At 42.5% G+C, this 16880-nt stretch overlaps 1 protein-coding gene across 2 annotated transcripts in view; it reads right to left on the reverse strand.

Moving 5' to 3' along the window:
* Window positions 1–1021: 1021 nt before the first annotated feature.
* The window catches only part of BMPER (BMP binding endothelial regulator), a 255226-nt gene continuing 239367 nt past the window's right edge, over window positions 1022–16880 (reverse strand). For both annotated transcript variants that reach the window (XM_068972505.1, XM_068972503.1), the window contains 2 exons: window positions 15838–15968; window positions 1022–2386 (listed from right to left, as the gene is read on the reverse strand). In XM_068972505.1, coding sequence (XP_068828606.1) covers window positions 2205–2386; window positions 15838–15968 — 313 coding nt within the window. In that variant the 3' untranslated portion in view covers window positions 1022–2204. The remainder of the gene's footprint in view (window positions 2387–15837; window positions 15969–16880) is intronic.

Raw genomic sequence — 16880 nt, forward strand, 5'->3', positions numbered from 1 at the left:
ATAAGGTATGTGACACAACCTTATAATTGAGCCCCCCAAATGGATGGAAGCAGTCCATGAAGAAGAGCCTTCATCATTTTAATCATGGGCAGCCATGATTAAAAGTGTTGGGAAAGAGGCTATTTCGTCTAACTGGGTAGAAGTACTCAGTTCTTGGACCAATCATGAGCAGTGAATAAATAACCTACAATTTTCCCTTCTGCATCCCTCTTTCATGGAGAAAAACCCAATGTGAACTGGAAATGAATTTAAAGGTACTATAAATGAATGAATAAATGAATAAAAAAGAAGCCAACCAGAAAAGAGCAACTGATTTGCCCTGCCCCTCCTTTGAGAACAGTGGGAGAAGTAAATGAGATTATGAGTGTAAAACGTTTCGGAAAACATGTCTCAGATTTCTATTCATGTTATCTCACTTGTGGTAGAGTGAGCGTCTAGGCCTCCTAATCCTCAAATCTGCCCATATACTATCAAGCCTCTTTATGTTTCGGAGAAGCAAAAGTATGGCCCAAGATTTTAAACAATGTGGACAAGATTACAAACCACACCTGGAGCCCAATTCTCTTACATCAAAGTCCCTTTTCCAAGTGCAGCCCTGAAGCGCTGGTTCCTTGCATCCCGGATACTGAGGATGGTCACGACCCAAGCACAACAATGACAACCACGTTTCCTGATGTCCAGCCAGTCACTATTAAACTGTGTAACTTATTCAATTTACTCAAGCAGCTGGACATGCCCCAGTAAAAAATCCAAACTAATCCTTTAGCTGTCATGAATACATGAAACAGGAACACAAATGTCTTAACAAGCAATGGCAATATGCTGACTATCAAAACTTTGGAGGTTTGTTGTTAATTACTAATAATACTCTTTATAAAAATGTTATTGCATGGTATATAAAATATTTCTAAATAAAGTTGCTAAAATGGATGAACTGATGTTGCCATTTATAAAGTATAACATACACATTTTGAAATAGAAAATGCATTGTTGTAAAACTTAACTTCTTTATTTACTACAACACAGAACATTTTATTTTTGGACATCAGTGGGTTTTATTTTGTTACATTCTCACTTATTCAGCAGAAAACAAAAGTCAGGAAAATCACATAGTGACTAGTAGGAACCTATCAGGAAATGAGAGCAAGCATGTAGACCATTCTTTGTTTGGATTGATGTTAAATCAACTGATCAGTAAAGCCTTTCTTTCTGTCTAATAATTAGGACAGATTCCCTGTTGCAAATAGTGTTGGACTAGGAGTCTTCTGGAAATAAAGGCTTTCACTTTATACATGGAACAGTCACAAAATATAGATAGCTTACTTTGACTCACTGGATTTGTTCATCCTAAACTGCCATGAGATTCAGAGAAATGGATATTTTCTCTTATGTTGTGCAACAGTTTCTCCAAATATCTGCTCACACCCAGTTAAGCTAACAAGACATCCAGACACTCCATCATCTCAGTGTGGGACAACAGAGGTGGCCACATCCATCATACACACATATATAATTAGGAGACTTGGGGAATATGCTAAGAGGGCAAGAAATCATTTGCTTCTTTGGTTATGCTTTAGTGACGAATATACATTTCTTGGTAACCAGCCAATCAGTTTTGGAAATAATGTCAGACCATGACCCAATAAAGTCTAACAGCCTATCCCTTGCTTACATGCACCATTAGAGCCTGTCGCCAATCACTAGCCATCTCTCTCAGGCATAGTTTCCTTTCTCTGGAAGCAGAAATACCCCCAAATAAATTTGCCCTTCTCCAGAAAAAACACACTCCCCATTCAACAGCAAATCCTGATCCAAAGAAAAAATTAATTCAGGCAGGCAATTTTGATCTCTTAGAAAACTTTCCTTAAAAATGATAAATGTGTGTGATGGTAAAGCCATCCAATATGTCTGCATGCTGCCTTATTAAATTAAAAACACTTGATTTATTTATACAATGTCTTCAATGGCTTACAGATTAGGATCCTAGAAACAATACATGTCTTATAGCAAAAAATATACATATAATAATCCACCTATAGTTTATATAAATGATGAAATGCTTCTGAATATATCTATATATGTACACATATATACTCTGTGTGTGTGTTTGCAGAATCAGCACACAAATACTGCAGTCTTTCACTGGCTCTTCCACTTCAGTGTCAAGGACACTAGGTTCAAAGTCTGAAGGAACGGAACAAAGGTCACCGCTGAGGACAGAGGACTGGCCTGATGCACCTTCCTTTGTGAAGGACCAGATTTGCCGGGCAGTGACACCCAGCCACGCACGGCTTATTGCAGGGGCCGATCTCATTCCAGTTGTCACAGGTCTTGGCACATCCTGGGCCACAGGTGTCATACACGGCCCCATGCTTACACTGGGTGGCTGGAAGAGAGACGAGATGAAGGGTGAGATGTGAGGAAGCAACCAGGTTAATTTACCCTCAGCCCCATGCCATTCCTGCAGGCTCGTGTCACTCGTGGCACCAGTCTCCCCGCAGCACAGGTGCACATCGCCTCCAAACAGAAGAAGAACAAGAACCAGCACTTCCCAGACACTCGGAATCACCTGCACCTGGGAAACAGGACACTCCCACCTGCTGAGCCAGTGAACTTCAAAATGAGAGAAAACGCGAAAGCCTTATTCCCAGGTGGGAAAGACTATACATTAGTAAGAAGAAGTGAAGTCGCTCAGTCACGTCCGACTCTGTGCGACCCTATAGACTATAGCCCACCAGGCTCCTCCATCCATGGGATTTTCCAGGCAAGAGTACTGGAGTAGGGTGCCATTGCCTTCTCCAGAGGGTCTTCCCAACCCAGGGATCGAAGCCGGGTCTCCCACATTGTAGACAGATGCTTTACCATCTGAGCCACCAGGGAAGCTTTACTAATACATGAGTAAAGCTACATGCAAATCTACAGGTTACCTAGCTATTGAGAATGGTTTGAAAAGTTAACTCCAGTTAACTTCCAGTTGTTGAGCTGCAATGACTAGGAATCATTGTTGCAACTACCTTGATATTCAGATATACAGAATCACACATATAGGAGATGCGGTTTCGATCCCTGGGTTGGGAAGATTCCCTAGAGTAGGAAATGGCAACTCACCCCAGCATTCTTACCTGGGAAATCCCATGGACAGGAGCCTGGTGGGCTACAGTCCATGAGGTCGCAAAGAGTCTGACACGAAGCGACTAAACACCACCAACAACAACTCATACAGGAAAAAAATCTGCCAAGGATATTAGAAATGTGTGACATACTTTAATCTAGTTATCATGTGTTGAATTAATCAATTTGAAACTGGTTAGAGCAAGAGGTGGGTAGAGCCCAACAGAGAAAATTTAGATGTGTGACTGGGGAGAGGGAAGTAGCTGGCTGGCTGGTCAGAGAATATGAAAATGATGATGTAGCCAAATCATAGCAATTTTCTATCTTTGTTCAGTTGGAGCTAAAATGATTTTGACAGTATTCTGAAACTTACTGAAAATTCATGAATAGATTTGTCAGAAAAAAAAAATACTGCCAACATTCTGGAAGTTTTATGACATGTGGACTTTTCCATCTGAGTTACTTCCAATGACAATCAAAGGTGGCACCCCTCATTCTCAGGAGGAGGGATGTTGACACATGTAAGAATTCAGAAGAATCCTCTTGAAGAACAGTAATAACCATCCAAACTCCATCTGTAGCTGCTTTTGTCTTCAGTTCATGGCACACAGCTCCTAGAACACCTGGAAATCTCCAGAGTGTTTGTATGCCAATAGGGCTGGTGGTTGGGATACCCAGACAGCCTCAGAATGGGGACTGCTCACCAGAAAGACCAAAGCATGATTAAAGGCTTGGAACTTTCAGCACTTTTTTGCCAGGGATGCAGACAGGGACTGGATATTGAGCTTATCACTTTCAGTCAATGATTTAATCAACTGTGCCTACATAGGGACTTCTCCATACAAATCCCTAGATGACTAACGACAGGGTTCAGAAAACTTGGAACGGGAGGACACATTGAGGTGCTGGGATTATGGTGTCCCTGCTCTACTGGGACAGAAGCTCCTGTGTCTGGGCGACCCTTTTGGAACTTACTCTCTGTGCCTCTTTATCTGGTTGTTCATTTGTATCCCTTATAATAAACAGCTCAGACAGTTTATTAGAGAATCCCAGCTGCAATGCAGGAGAACCAGGTTCAGCCTCTGGACTGGGAAAATGCCCTGGAATAGAAACTCACTCCAGTATTCTTCCCTGGATAATCCTAAGGACAGAAGAGTCTGGCAAGCTATAATCCATGGAGTAGCAAAGAATAGGACACAACTGAGCAACTAACACTTTCACTTTACTTTCAAGAGTAAATAAGTGTTTTTCAGAGTTTTGTGAGCCCTTCTAGAAAATGATTAAGCCCAAAAGGGAAGGAGGCTGTGAGAACAGCTCTCTGCCCCTACTCTGTAGCCAAGTGGAGCAGACAGAGGGTAACCTAGGGACTCAGTACTTGGCAACCAGCATCTGAAATGAGGTATCTTATGGGGCTGAGGCCTTAAACCTGTGGAGGTTGATGCTAACTCTGGGCAGTTAATCTCAAAACTCTACTCAATGTCCTATGGTGACCCAAGTGGGAAGAAAATCCAAGAAAGAGTGGATATAAGTATATATATAGCTGATTCAGGCTTCCCTGGTAGCTCAGCTGGTAAAGAGTCTGATTGCAATGCAGGAGACCCTGGTTTGATTCCTGGGTCAGGAAGATCCCCTGGAGAAGGGGGGATACCACTCCAGTATTCTTGGGCTTCTCTGGTGGCTTAGGCAGGAAAGAATCTGCCCACAATGCAGGTGACCTGGGTTTGATCCCTGGGTTGGGAAGATCCCCTGGAGGAGGTCATGGTAACCCACTCCAGTATTCTTGCCTGAAGAATCCCCATAGACAGAGGAGCCTGGTGGGCTTCAGTCCATGGGGTTGCAAAGAGTCGGACAAAACTGAACAACCGAGCACAGCACAGCACACAGCTGATTCACTTTGCTATGCAGTAGAAACTAACACAACGTTGAAAAGCAACTAACTTCTTGCAGACACCTTCTCTCTCTTGGGCTTCTTTACCACCTCTTTAACACTAAAGGTTCAAATTGCCTCCAAGACCCTTTCCCTGACATTCTTTTCTCTTCTCATTAATTCTCTTCTCCTACCTTCCTTTCTTCTTTCTTCCCTTCCCTCTCTTTCTCTATCGGTTATTACAATATTAGCTCCAATTTCCAGTCAAAACACTCTGAAATTGATTATCATTAGCCTGGATTCTCTCCCCAAATCAATCATTTTCCAAGTCCTAATTCAAACATCCTCTCGTTCAAGTAGCTTCCTGGATCTCTCCAAGATACCCTTCCCTGCTCTGCACCCAGCAGCACTTCTCACATGATGGTTACCTGTTTACTTGTTTTAATCCCCCAGATACTGTGCATCTGTGGGCTTCCGTTGTGGCTCAGCTGGTAAAGAATCCACCTGCAATGCGGGAGACCTGGGTTCGATCCCTGGGTTGGGAAAATCCCCTGGAGAAGGGAAAGGCGACCCCCTCTAGTATTCTGGCCTGGAGAATTCCATGGACTCTGTACTCTATGGGGTCGCAAAGAGTCGGACACCACTGAGCAATTTCATCTCATTGTGCATCTGTGGTTCCTATTTGGAGATGCTCACAGGGTCTCCTAAGGGTCTTTTAAAAGACATATATTCCTCAGTCCCTTCCCTAAAGATTTTGCTCTGTGTCTACAGTGGAACCTTGGGCAGCTGTAAATTTTAAAGGTTCCAGAGGTCACTATAACAAACACCCTTGCTTGAACAGAATGAACCACCAAAGCTGGGGCTCCTGAGGGCAGAGTCCTTGTCTTCCATGATGTAAAGTTCTGGCACAAGGCCAAGCACAAAGGAGCAGCTTAATAAATGCCTGTGCCTGTTGGATGATGATTTAATCTTAATGAAGTTCCATCCATCATCTTGATTCCCAATTTGGATTACATTTGGCTGGCCTTGAGTTCATTTTCCACTCTGCTGCTTCCAGAATGCCTCTTTCAACTCACTTTTCACTCCAGATACTTTATTCCCCTCAGATCTCGCAAAGATCCCTCCTACTATGAAAACTCGGCAAAATTTCCTGTCTCTCTCACCCACGCTCTTTCCTGTTCCCTCCTTCTCCTCTAGACATGCATTCCCCCACGTCTTTTCCTCTCTCTGACCTCTCAAGTCTTTCTTCTAACTGCACCATGTACTTTCCTACTGCTTCTCTGTGACATCTTACCTTCGACTACTGAACAGATATTTTCCTCACCATTTGTAGGCAGAAAATGCGAAACTACTAGGGGAAAGGTGGATTATTTTCAGCATTGCTATTCAATTCAAATTAAATCAATAAACTTTTACTGAGTATCTACTATGGGGCAGGCATCCTCTAAGGCCAGGGAATCTGATGTGAATCGGATATCATCTCTGAGATTTAGTCTCAGGAGCCAGGACTTAGAACCAAATGGGTGATTTAAGCCAGTTCTAATGAGGTGGATGAACCTATACCCTATTATACAGAGTGAAGTAAGTCAGAAAGAGAAAGATAAATATCATATTCTAACGCATATATACAGAATCTAGAGAAATCGTACTGAAGAATTTATTTACAGGGCAGCAATGGAGAAACAGACATAGAGAACAGACTTATGGACATGGGGAGAGGGGAGGGGAGGGTGAGATGCATGGAAAGAGTAACATGGAAACTTACATTACCATATGTAAAATAAATAACCAACGGGAATTTGCTCTATGGCTCAGGAAACTCAAACAGGGGTTCTGTACCAACCTAGAAGGGTGGGATGGGTAGGGAGATGGGAGGGATGTTTAAAAGGGAGGGAATATATGTATACCTATGGCTGATTCATGTTGAGGTTTGACAGAAAACAACAAAATTCTGTAAAGCAATTATCCTAAAAAATAAAAAGAAATTAAAAAAAAAATGGGTGAAGGAGACACAGAGATGGATTCTTAATTAAATGCAAGATGAACACATTAGACAGTGAGAATGAAGTACAGTGGAACAGTAAGAGAGACATCAACTCAACATTCAGGGCTCCTGAAAGATGATGCTGTGAAAGTGCTGCACTCAATATGCCAGCAAATTTGGAAAACTCAGCAGTGGCCACAGGACTGGAAAAGGTCGGTTTTCACTCCAATCCCAAAGAAAGGCAATGCCAAAGAATGCCCAAACTACTGCACAATTGCACTCATCTTACAAGATAGTAAAGTAATGCTCAAAATTCTCCAAGCCAGGCTTCAGCAATACGTGAACCGTGAACATCCAGATGTTCAAGTTGGTTTTAGAAAAGGAAGAGGAACCAGAGATCAAATTGCCAACATCCTCTGGATCATCAAAAAAGCAAGAGAGTTCCAGAAAAAACATCTATTTCTTCTTTATTGACTATGCCAAAGCCTTTGACTGTGTGGATCACAATAAGCTGTGGAAAATTCTGAAAGAGATGGGAATACCAGACCACTTGACCTGGCTCTTCAGACACCTATATGCATGTCAGGAAGCAACAGTTAGAACTGGACATGGAACAACAGACTGGTTCCAAATAGGAAAAGGAGTACATCAAGGCTGTATATTGTCACCCTGCTTATTTAACTTCTATGCAGAGTACATCATGAGAAACACTGGGGTGGAAGAAGCACAAGCTTGAATCAAGATTTCTGGGAGAAATATCAATAACCTCAGATATGCAGATGACACTACCCTTATGGCAGAAAGTGAAAAGAAACTAAAGACCTTCTTGATGAGAGTGAAAAAGGAGAGTGAAAAAGCTGGCCTAAAGCTCAGCATTCAGAAAAATAAGATCATGGCAACCGGTCCCATCATTTCATGGCAAGTAGATGGGAAAACAGTGGAAACAGTGTCAGACTTTATTTTTGGGGGCTCCAAAATCAGATGCAGATGGTGGTTGCAGCCATGAAATTAAAAGACGCTTACTCCTTGGAAGGAAAGTTATGACCAACCTAGATAGCATATTAAAAAGCAGAAACATTACTTTGCCAACAAAGGTCCCTCTAGTCAAGGCTATGGTTTTTCCAGTGGTCATGTATGGATGTGAGAGTTGGACTGTGAAGAAAGCTGAGCACCAAAGAATTGATGCTTTTGAAGTGTGGTGTTGGAGAAGACTCTTGAGAGTCCCTTGGACTGCAAGGAGATCCAACCATCCATTCAAATGAGATGAGTCCTGGGTGTTCTTTGGAAGGACTGATGCTAAAGCTGAAACTCCAATACTTTGACCACCTCATGCGAAGAGTTGACTCATTAGAAAAGACTTTGATGCTGGGAGGGATTGGGGGCAGGAGGAGAAGGGGACGACAGAGGATGAGATGGCTGGATGGCATCACTGACTCGATGGACGTGAGTCTGAGTGAACTCCGGGAGATGGTGATGGACAGGGAGGCCTGGCATGCTGCAATCATGGGGTCGCTAAGAGTTGGACATGACTGAGCAACTGAACTGAACTTAACTAGGGATTTAGGAAAACTTCAGAAAATAGATCCCACTTAGATATTAAAAGGTGACAAGACACTGCCAGACAGACAATGGCAGAAGTTTTCCAGAGAGAGCATGGTGCCAGGGGAGGGCGGTAGGAGGGCAAAGAGGGTACAATCAGCAACAACAAGCAGCCATGACCCAATCAAAAACTGGAGGATCCTTGGTTTGTTGAAGGAGAAGCAAGGAATTTGAGAATGAGGGTGGGAGGAGGCAAAGGCAGAGAGGTGGGCAGGGGCTGTAATCCTTGAGGGAGTCTTAGAAGGGTTTTAGGGAGATAATATGATTAAATTTGCCTTCAATTTGGCACAACTTTTATACAATCCTAGAAAGTTAATCCTGACTTGGATCTTGTTGTATCCTCCATGTATCCAATATTTTTTCAAACTTGTAAAAGGCAAACAATACTTACTGACAACGTAAATGTGATCTAATTCATACACGTGCATTTGAAAAGGTTTCATTTGATAAAATACATGTTTCAAAAACTAGAAAATTACCAGAGTGGTTAGGGGTATGTTTGTGCTCAGTCATTTCAGTCATGTTAGACTCTTTGCAACCCTATGGACTGTGGCACACCAGACTCCTTAGTCCATGGGATTCTCCAGGCAAGAATACTGGAGTGGATTGCCATGATCTCCTCCAGGGGATCTTCCTGACCCAGGGACTGAACCCAGGTCTCCTGCATTACAGGTGAATTCTATACAGCTGAGCCACTGAGGAAGTCTGGGGCTAGGGTTAACAGGTTTAAATTCTTAAGGGGGCACATAAACAGCTATTCTATAAAGCATGCAAGGAGCATTACATGTCATTTTATGTGGTGCCCCATGAAGGCATTATGTGTTGGCATTATCAATGCAATTAGTAAGCATAGATTTGTGCCCTTTGGGACTCAGCTGTTCCCACACCCCTCTTCTGTGCTGAAGGTTACAGTGCTGACTATATCTCCTAATCCTTTATAGGAGATGTCTAGTCACCAAGGAGGATATCAGTGTGTATAAGTAGAGCAGAGGTGCTGCAGGAAAGGGGCTAGAATCATCTGGAGTCTGCAGAGTAAAGCAAGGAGGAAACTCTCCACAGAAGCCAGCAGATTGTCTCATTTGCTGCAGAAATACACATACCACTTTGAATACCCCAGAATCTTTCCCGCTTATAAAATGTATTCCTGAAAGTTCAGTGACAAGTAGCAGAAAATCTGCTAAGGATGGCAAAGTAAGATGCAGGAGCAAGACCATAGGAAAGTTATCGAGTCAAAAGGTACCAAGTAACAATGATTAGGAACAGGTGAATAGAAACTGGAAAGGTCCACACAACATAATGTAACAGCAGAAGATAAGATAGTTAGATAGCATCACTGAATCAATGGACATGAATCTGAGCAAACTATCAGAGAGAGTGGAAAACAGAGGAGCCTCGTGTGCTATAGTCCACAGGGTCCCAAAGAGTCAGACAAAATGACTTAGTGACTGAATGACAACAACAAACACAACAAGTATTTTAATAAATTCAGTATCAGTTCAGTCGCTCAGTCGTGTCCGACTCTTTGCGACGCCATGTTGTGTCTGTCTCTTTGTGACCCCATGAACCGCAGCATACCAGGCCTCCCTGTCCATCACCAACTCCCGGAGTTCACTCAGACTCACGTCCATCAAGTCAGTGATGCCATCCAGCCATCTCATCCTCTGTCATCCCCTTCTCCTCCTGCTCCCAGCATCAGTCTTTTCCAATGAGTCAACTCTCCGCATGAGGTGGCCAAAGTACTGGAGTTTCAGCTTTAGCATCATTCCTTCCAAAGAACACCCAGGACTGATCTCATTTAGGAGGGACTGGTTGGATTTCCTTGCAGTCCAAGGGACTCTCAGGAGTCTTCTCCAACACCACAGTTCAAAAGCATCAATTCTTTGGTGCTCAGCTTTTCTCACAGTCCAACTCTCACATCCATACATGACCACTGGAGAAACCATAGCCTTGACTAGAGGGACCTTTGTTGGCAAAGTAATGTCTCTGCTTTTGAATATGCTATCTAGGTTGGTCATAACTTTCCTTCCAAGGAGTAAGTGTCTTTTAATTCCATGGCTGCAGTCACCATCTGCAGTGATTTTGGAGCGCAAAAAAATTAAGTCTGACACTGTTTCCACTGTTTCCCCATCTATCTGCCATGAAGTGATGGGACCAGATGCTATGATCTTAGTTTTCTGAATGTTGAGCTTTAAGCCAACTTCTTCACTCTCCTCTTTCACTTTCATTAAGAGGCTTTTTAGTTCCTCTTCACTTTCTGCCATAAGGGTGGTGTCATCTGCATATCTGAGGTTATTGATATTTCAATAAATTAGTTGATGCTTATATAAGTACACAAATATACACTCATATGTAAGGATATATATATATAAATTTTTAACTCACATTTTTGTTTCTATTTTACAAGTAATGTTTATTCTTACAATAGGCTGACTTTTACATTGTACTTGCTTATTTGTGCTCTCCTAATAATTAAGAACAGGGGCTATAATGCAAACTGACCTGGCTTTGAGTCCTAGCTTTCTTACTTTCTATCTCTGTGATTTTTAGCAAATTACTTAAATATTCTAAGCCTTAATGACCTTTACTGTAGAATGTGGGTAATACAGATTAGAGTGGGGATTAAATAAGATAAAATGTAAGATAAAGTGCCAGAATAGTCCTTGGGGCAAAGGAGGTGCTTAGAAAATAGTACATATTAATGTAAATGTTCATTATTAAACTTTTATAGACCTTCACAATAGCCCTCTGCACATCATACTGTGTTTAGTAATTCCTGTACTAAACTAGAGTTTCATCAGTCCTTCGCACCACAGCTGATGGGCCTACGCTTTGTGGTAGTATCATGGTAATACTAAAATCCAGCCTTCTGAGAGATGTCACTTGTTCATTCAGAGTTTCTTGCTTGGCTGGCTTATCTACTCAACTTACAAGCTTTTTACTCTGGAAAATTTCTCTTCTCTATATTAAGTGGTCTTTAGTGCTGTCATAAGCCAAAAGATCTGAGAGCTAAAAACAAGTAAAGAGTATTCTCAGAGTCTTCAATATTCCAGATGAAACAGAAATGAATCTACTGAGAGACGCTGCACATCTCCATAGATACCAGCTGTCAATCTGTGGAAGTTCAGTGTGTATGGGTGTGTGTGTGTGTGTGTGTGTGTGTGTGTGTGTGTCTAAAATGGTCCCCTGCAACCAAAAATTGACAGTTACACTTCACTCAGATGGTTCCACTAATTTTAAGTGGTAAATGGAACCTTTCAGAAGTCATATTCCCTTTCCATTAGAAAAGTAATTTTAGCTAATGAGATTCAGTCCCTGAAATCAGGATCCTGGGATAGAAGGAAAGTGTAGTCCTCAAACGCACTGGGTGCACTGAACTGGTGTTAAATATAGCTCAGCCTCAGTAAGAGAGGGTTCACATATTCTGTATCTGATATGATCCTTGTCACAGCATCATAGCTAATAAAATTAATAAAGTTCTGCTGAGCTCAATGTTACACCAGGATGAATGGCTGGGCCTTGAGTCCACATATTTTATTCATTTCCTGGTAGATTCAAGGGAAATCTACCCTGTCTGACTCTTTGCGACCTCAAGGACTGTACCCCACCAGGCTCCTCTGTTCATGGGATTCTCCGGGCAAAACTACTGGAGTGGGTAGCACTCCCTTCTCCAGGGTACCTTCCCGACCTAGGAATCAAACCTAGATCTCCTACATTGCAGTCAGATACTGAGTCACCAGGGAAAATTCAAGGGAAAGAGGACTCAAAGTAGAGAAAATGAGACAGGCATATTCAAGGTGTGCTGGAGGGACCAAGTCTCTCAAAACCCTGCCCTTCCTATACTACCCTGCACTGAAGAGGGAGGTAAGTCATTTAGTCCCACGTTTCAGGAGCCTCAACCACATCTTAATATGAGTTTGTATCACCTCAGCCCTCCTCTGGAAGGGCAGCATTGACAGAGAGGTACTCTTGCCATGGAAAGGGAACTCAGACATAGATTGGACTTGACTTTCAGAGGAGAGAGCAAATCCAAAAGGGAAGTCACAAGGAGATAAAAGGGTTTGAGTGCTTTCTAAGGACATAGATTAGTGACTGTGTCAAGGGGTGGCTTGAAGAAGCTTTAGTGATCCTTAAACCCTCATCATTCAACTCCCCCAAAGCCACACCTTAAGCACACAAATTAACTTCGTGGTTTCAACTCTGACTGCAGGTCAGAATCACCAGAGAGGTTTCAAGTAATACACAAGACAAGTTAAAGCAGGATATCTGGGCTTGGGGCCCAGGCATAGTTTCCTGGTTTATTTTTTAAGCTCCCAGAATGACTCCAATGCCGAGCAGATTGAGATCCACTATCTAAGTGAACATCAGGTCCATGCCCTGAAAATAAGACTCAAGACAATTCTTCCAACCAGCTGACCACTCTTGCACTCCACCAATGTATATATTAAAGTTAGCAGTGCCATGAACTGCCTTCTTTTCCAATTTTGGAGTTAAGTTTTCTCGGATTCATGTAGAATGTTGCAAACCCCAGTGTTTCCATTCTAGGCAAAACAGGTCCTTTAAAGAAAAACATTTGCCAGCCCTTGTAGCAAAAGACAGTCGTCTTATCTTGCGTCTAAGAGTAGCATTACTACTGACTATCTTGGAAGAGTTGAGCACTCTTCTAGATGTTTCGCATACATATTACTAATGCTTATAACTCTGCAGAGTAGATACTACTATAGGTGAAGGTGAGGTCGCTCAGTCGTGTCCGACTCTTTGCGACCCCATGGACTGTAACCTACTAGGCTTCTCCGTCCGTGGGATTCTCCAGGTAAGAATACTGGAGTGGGTTGCCATTTCCTTCTCCAGGGGATCTTCTCGACCCAGGGATCGAACCTGGGTCTCCCGCATTGGAGGCAGACGCTTTAACCTCTGAGCCACCAGGGAAGCCTAATTTCCAAAATATATCTAGAATCTCTCTTCTTCCTCCACACACTGCCTCCATCTTAATCCAAGCCACCATCATTTTGTCATTCCAACTACTGCAACAGCCTCTTGCCTTCAACCTTGCCCTATTCAATGCATTCTCTAAACAGGGTGGTCTTTGAAAAGCAGAAGGAAGGTTGCTTGAATTCCATCAGTGGCTTCCATCCTTCTTGGAATAAAAGCTAGACTCCTTCTCAAGACCTGTGAAGTCCTGCATGCAGGACTTCAGCTCCAGCTTCAACGCCACTCTCATCTTGAGCCTTTCTTTCCCTTGCCTACTGTGCTCACACTGACTCACTTCCAATTTGAGAGCTGCTATCTTATACAAATATGATTCTTCCACGTAGAACTCTTGCCCTGACTCCCTTCAGTTCTAGAATGTGCAGCTGGACTATCACGTCCAAAGAGAAGTTTTCTCTCCTCACCATTTAAGTGGCCACCCACTCTGGCTCCATTTATTTTGTTTTGCTCTGCTTTATTTGTTTCTTTCACCATACTCACCACACTTAGCAAGTATTTATTGTAGAGTTACTAGTTTTGTCTGGTTCTCCCACTGGGCTGGCGGCACTTCAATGGCAGGGATCTCACCCCATCTCTCATAGTCACCAAAGTACTCACAGTGTTTTGTTCAATGCCTGGTACTTAGCCATTTTGTAAAAAATATTTCTTGGATGAACAAAGAAGCCCATTTTACAGATACCAAATAAGCTAAGTAACTTGCCTGAGATCAAAGCGTTATAATGACTATTACAGCAATCTGTCTCTCAGAAGGAAAAGAACATTTTACTGGTGTTTATATAGCAGTTTCTCTCTCTCAAAAAAAAAAAAAACACACACACACACACACACACACAGGAAGCAACAGTTAGAACTGGACATGGAACAACAGACGGGTTCCAAATAGGAAAAGGCCTATGTCAAGGCTGTATATTGTCACCCCGCTTATTTAATTTATATGCAGAGTACATCATGAGAAACGCTGGGCTGGAAGAAGCACAAGCTGGAATCAAGATTTGTGGGAGAAATACCAATAACCTCAGATATGCAGATGACACCTCTCTTATGGTAGAAAGTGAGAAAAACTAAAGAGCCTCTTGATGAAAGTGAAAGAGGAGAGTGAAAAAGTTGGCTTAAAGCTCAACATTCAGAAAATGAAGATCATGGCATCCGGTCCCATCACTTCATGGCAAAGAGATGGGCAAACAGTGGAAACAGTGTCAGACTTTTATGTTTTTCGTCTCCAAAATCACTGTAGATGGTGATTGCAGCCATGAAATTAAAAGAAGCTTACTCCTTGGAAGGAGAGTTAAGATCAACCTACACAGCATATTCAAAAGCAGAGACATTACTTTGCCAACAAAGGTCCCTCTAGTCAAGGCTATGGTTTTTCCAGTAGTCATGTAGGGATGTGAGAGTTGGACTATAAAGAAAGCTGAGCACCAAAGAATTGATGCTTTTGAACTGTGGTGTTGGAGAAGACTCTTGAGAGTCCCTTGGACTGCAAGGAGATCCAACCAGTCCATCTTAAAGGAGATCAGTCCTGGGTGTTCATTGGAAGGACTGACACTGAAGCTGAAACTCCAATACTTTGGCCACCTGACGTGAAGAGCTGACTCATTTGAAAAGACCCTGATCTTGGGAAAGATTGAGGGCAGGAGGAGAAGGGGACGACAGAGGATGAGATGGTTGGAAGGCATCACCGACTCAATGAACATGAGTTTGGGTGGACTCCGGGAGTTGGTGGTGGACAGGGAGGCCTGGCATGCTGCAGTTCATGGGGTCTCAAAGAGTCGGACACGACTGAGTGACTGAACTGAACTGAACTATACTGAAGAACTTAAATGACTGTAACTGTTCTGGATCTCCTTTGTTCCACACGTAACCTAAACCACAACAATGACTATCCCTGTGCTAAGCACATCAAGCTGGTAGCTTGAGGTTAAGAGGATTTTGCACCAGTGGAAATCCTTAAATTGTGCAAATGTGCTCATCACAAAGCACTTCTCTTAAACATTTTCTATCCTGCCCAGTGAGAAGTTCCTGTGTTTCATCAAGTTGAAATCCAGCTGGGCCACTTATAATGCCAAGGGGGGATGTGACCATTCACCTATCATCAAATTCTCTTTTAGTGCTATCTTGGAAATGGCTACCCACTCCAGTATTCTTGCCTGGAGAATTCCATGGACAGAGGGCCTCATGGACGACAATCCATGGGGTTGCAGAGTCAGACATGACTTAGAGACTGAGCACATTACTAGCTTGGGCACTGTAGTTGAGTTTCTGATGGTTGGATCTGCCAGAAATTTCTCACCTGCACAGTTCTGCTGTGGCTCCCAGTGGACACGGATGCCCTCTCTCTGGCAGGCCCGGGTATATGCCAGGAATGATTCGCAGTAACAGTTTTTATGGACTGGACATTCACACATGTCTGTCACGCAGGACCTAAGGGACCAACAGAAAGAAGTGAACGTTCAAAAATATCAAATACCAAGCATCCTAAATACAACTTGAAGAAAAGCAGTGGGTGAGTGAATGTCAAACCTTGTCTGGACATTAAAGGCTGCTATTTTAAATTGGAAACCTAAAAATGATATAAAAAATACTTCATGAAACCTTACTGGATACCTCTGAATAATGTGACATCCGTTTCCTTTTCTTTTAGAGCAGGACTGGTCAATAGAACTTTCTTAATGATGGAAATACTCTATAGTCTCCACTGTCCAAAATTATAGCCACTCATCATATCTGGTCAATTAGCACTTGAAATGTATCCAGTGAGAATGAAAAACCAAATTTTTTATTTGATTGAATTTTAATTAATTTAGATGTAAACAGTTGCAAATGTCTATTTGTTACCATGTTGGGAACACAGCTCTTAGAATACACCCCTGTTCAAGGTGCTGCCATTTTGTGAGTAGCTCTGATATATACTAGGATATAACTGAAATAGAGACCAATTTGATGAGAGAATCAAATCCCTTGGCTTTCTGAAGACATTCAATTAGGATTCACTTTTCCAGGATCTTAGAATCTTAGTCTTTTGAGGAACACGTTCTTTAGAATGTGGGGTGACAAATTCCAAATAAAGCAAAACTTTCAGGGCACTAGTTAGACTGAAAAATATAGGAGATTGAGTCAAGGTCCTTGTTTTTCTTTTTACTCAGTCGCTCAGTTGTGTCTCTTGGCAACCCCATGGATTGCAGCTCGCCAGGTTCTTCTGTCCATGGAATTTTATAGGCAAGAATACTGGAGTGGGTTGCCATTTCCTATTCTGGGCAATCTTCCCGACCCAGGGATCAAATGTACATCTCTTGTATCTAGGTAGATCGATTCTTTACCACTAGTGCCACCTGG

This window comes from Capricornis sumatraensis, chromosome 5 (assembly GCF_032405125.1).
Source record: "Capricornis sumatraensis isolate serow.1 chromosome 5, serow.2, whole genome shotgun sequence".
NCBI lineage: Eukaryota > Metazoa > Chordata > Mammalia > Artiodactyla > Bovidae > Capricornis > Capricornis sumatraensis.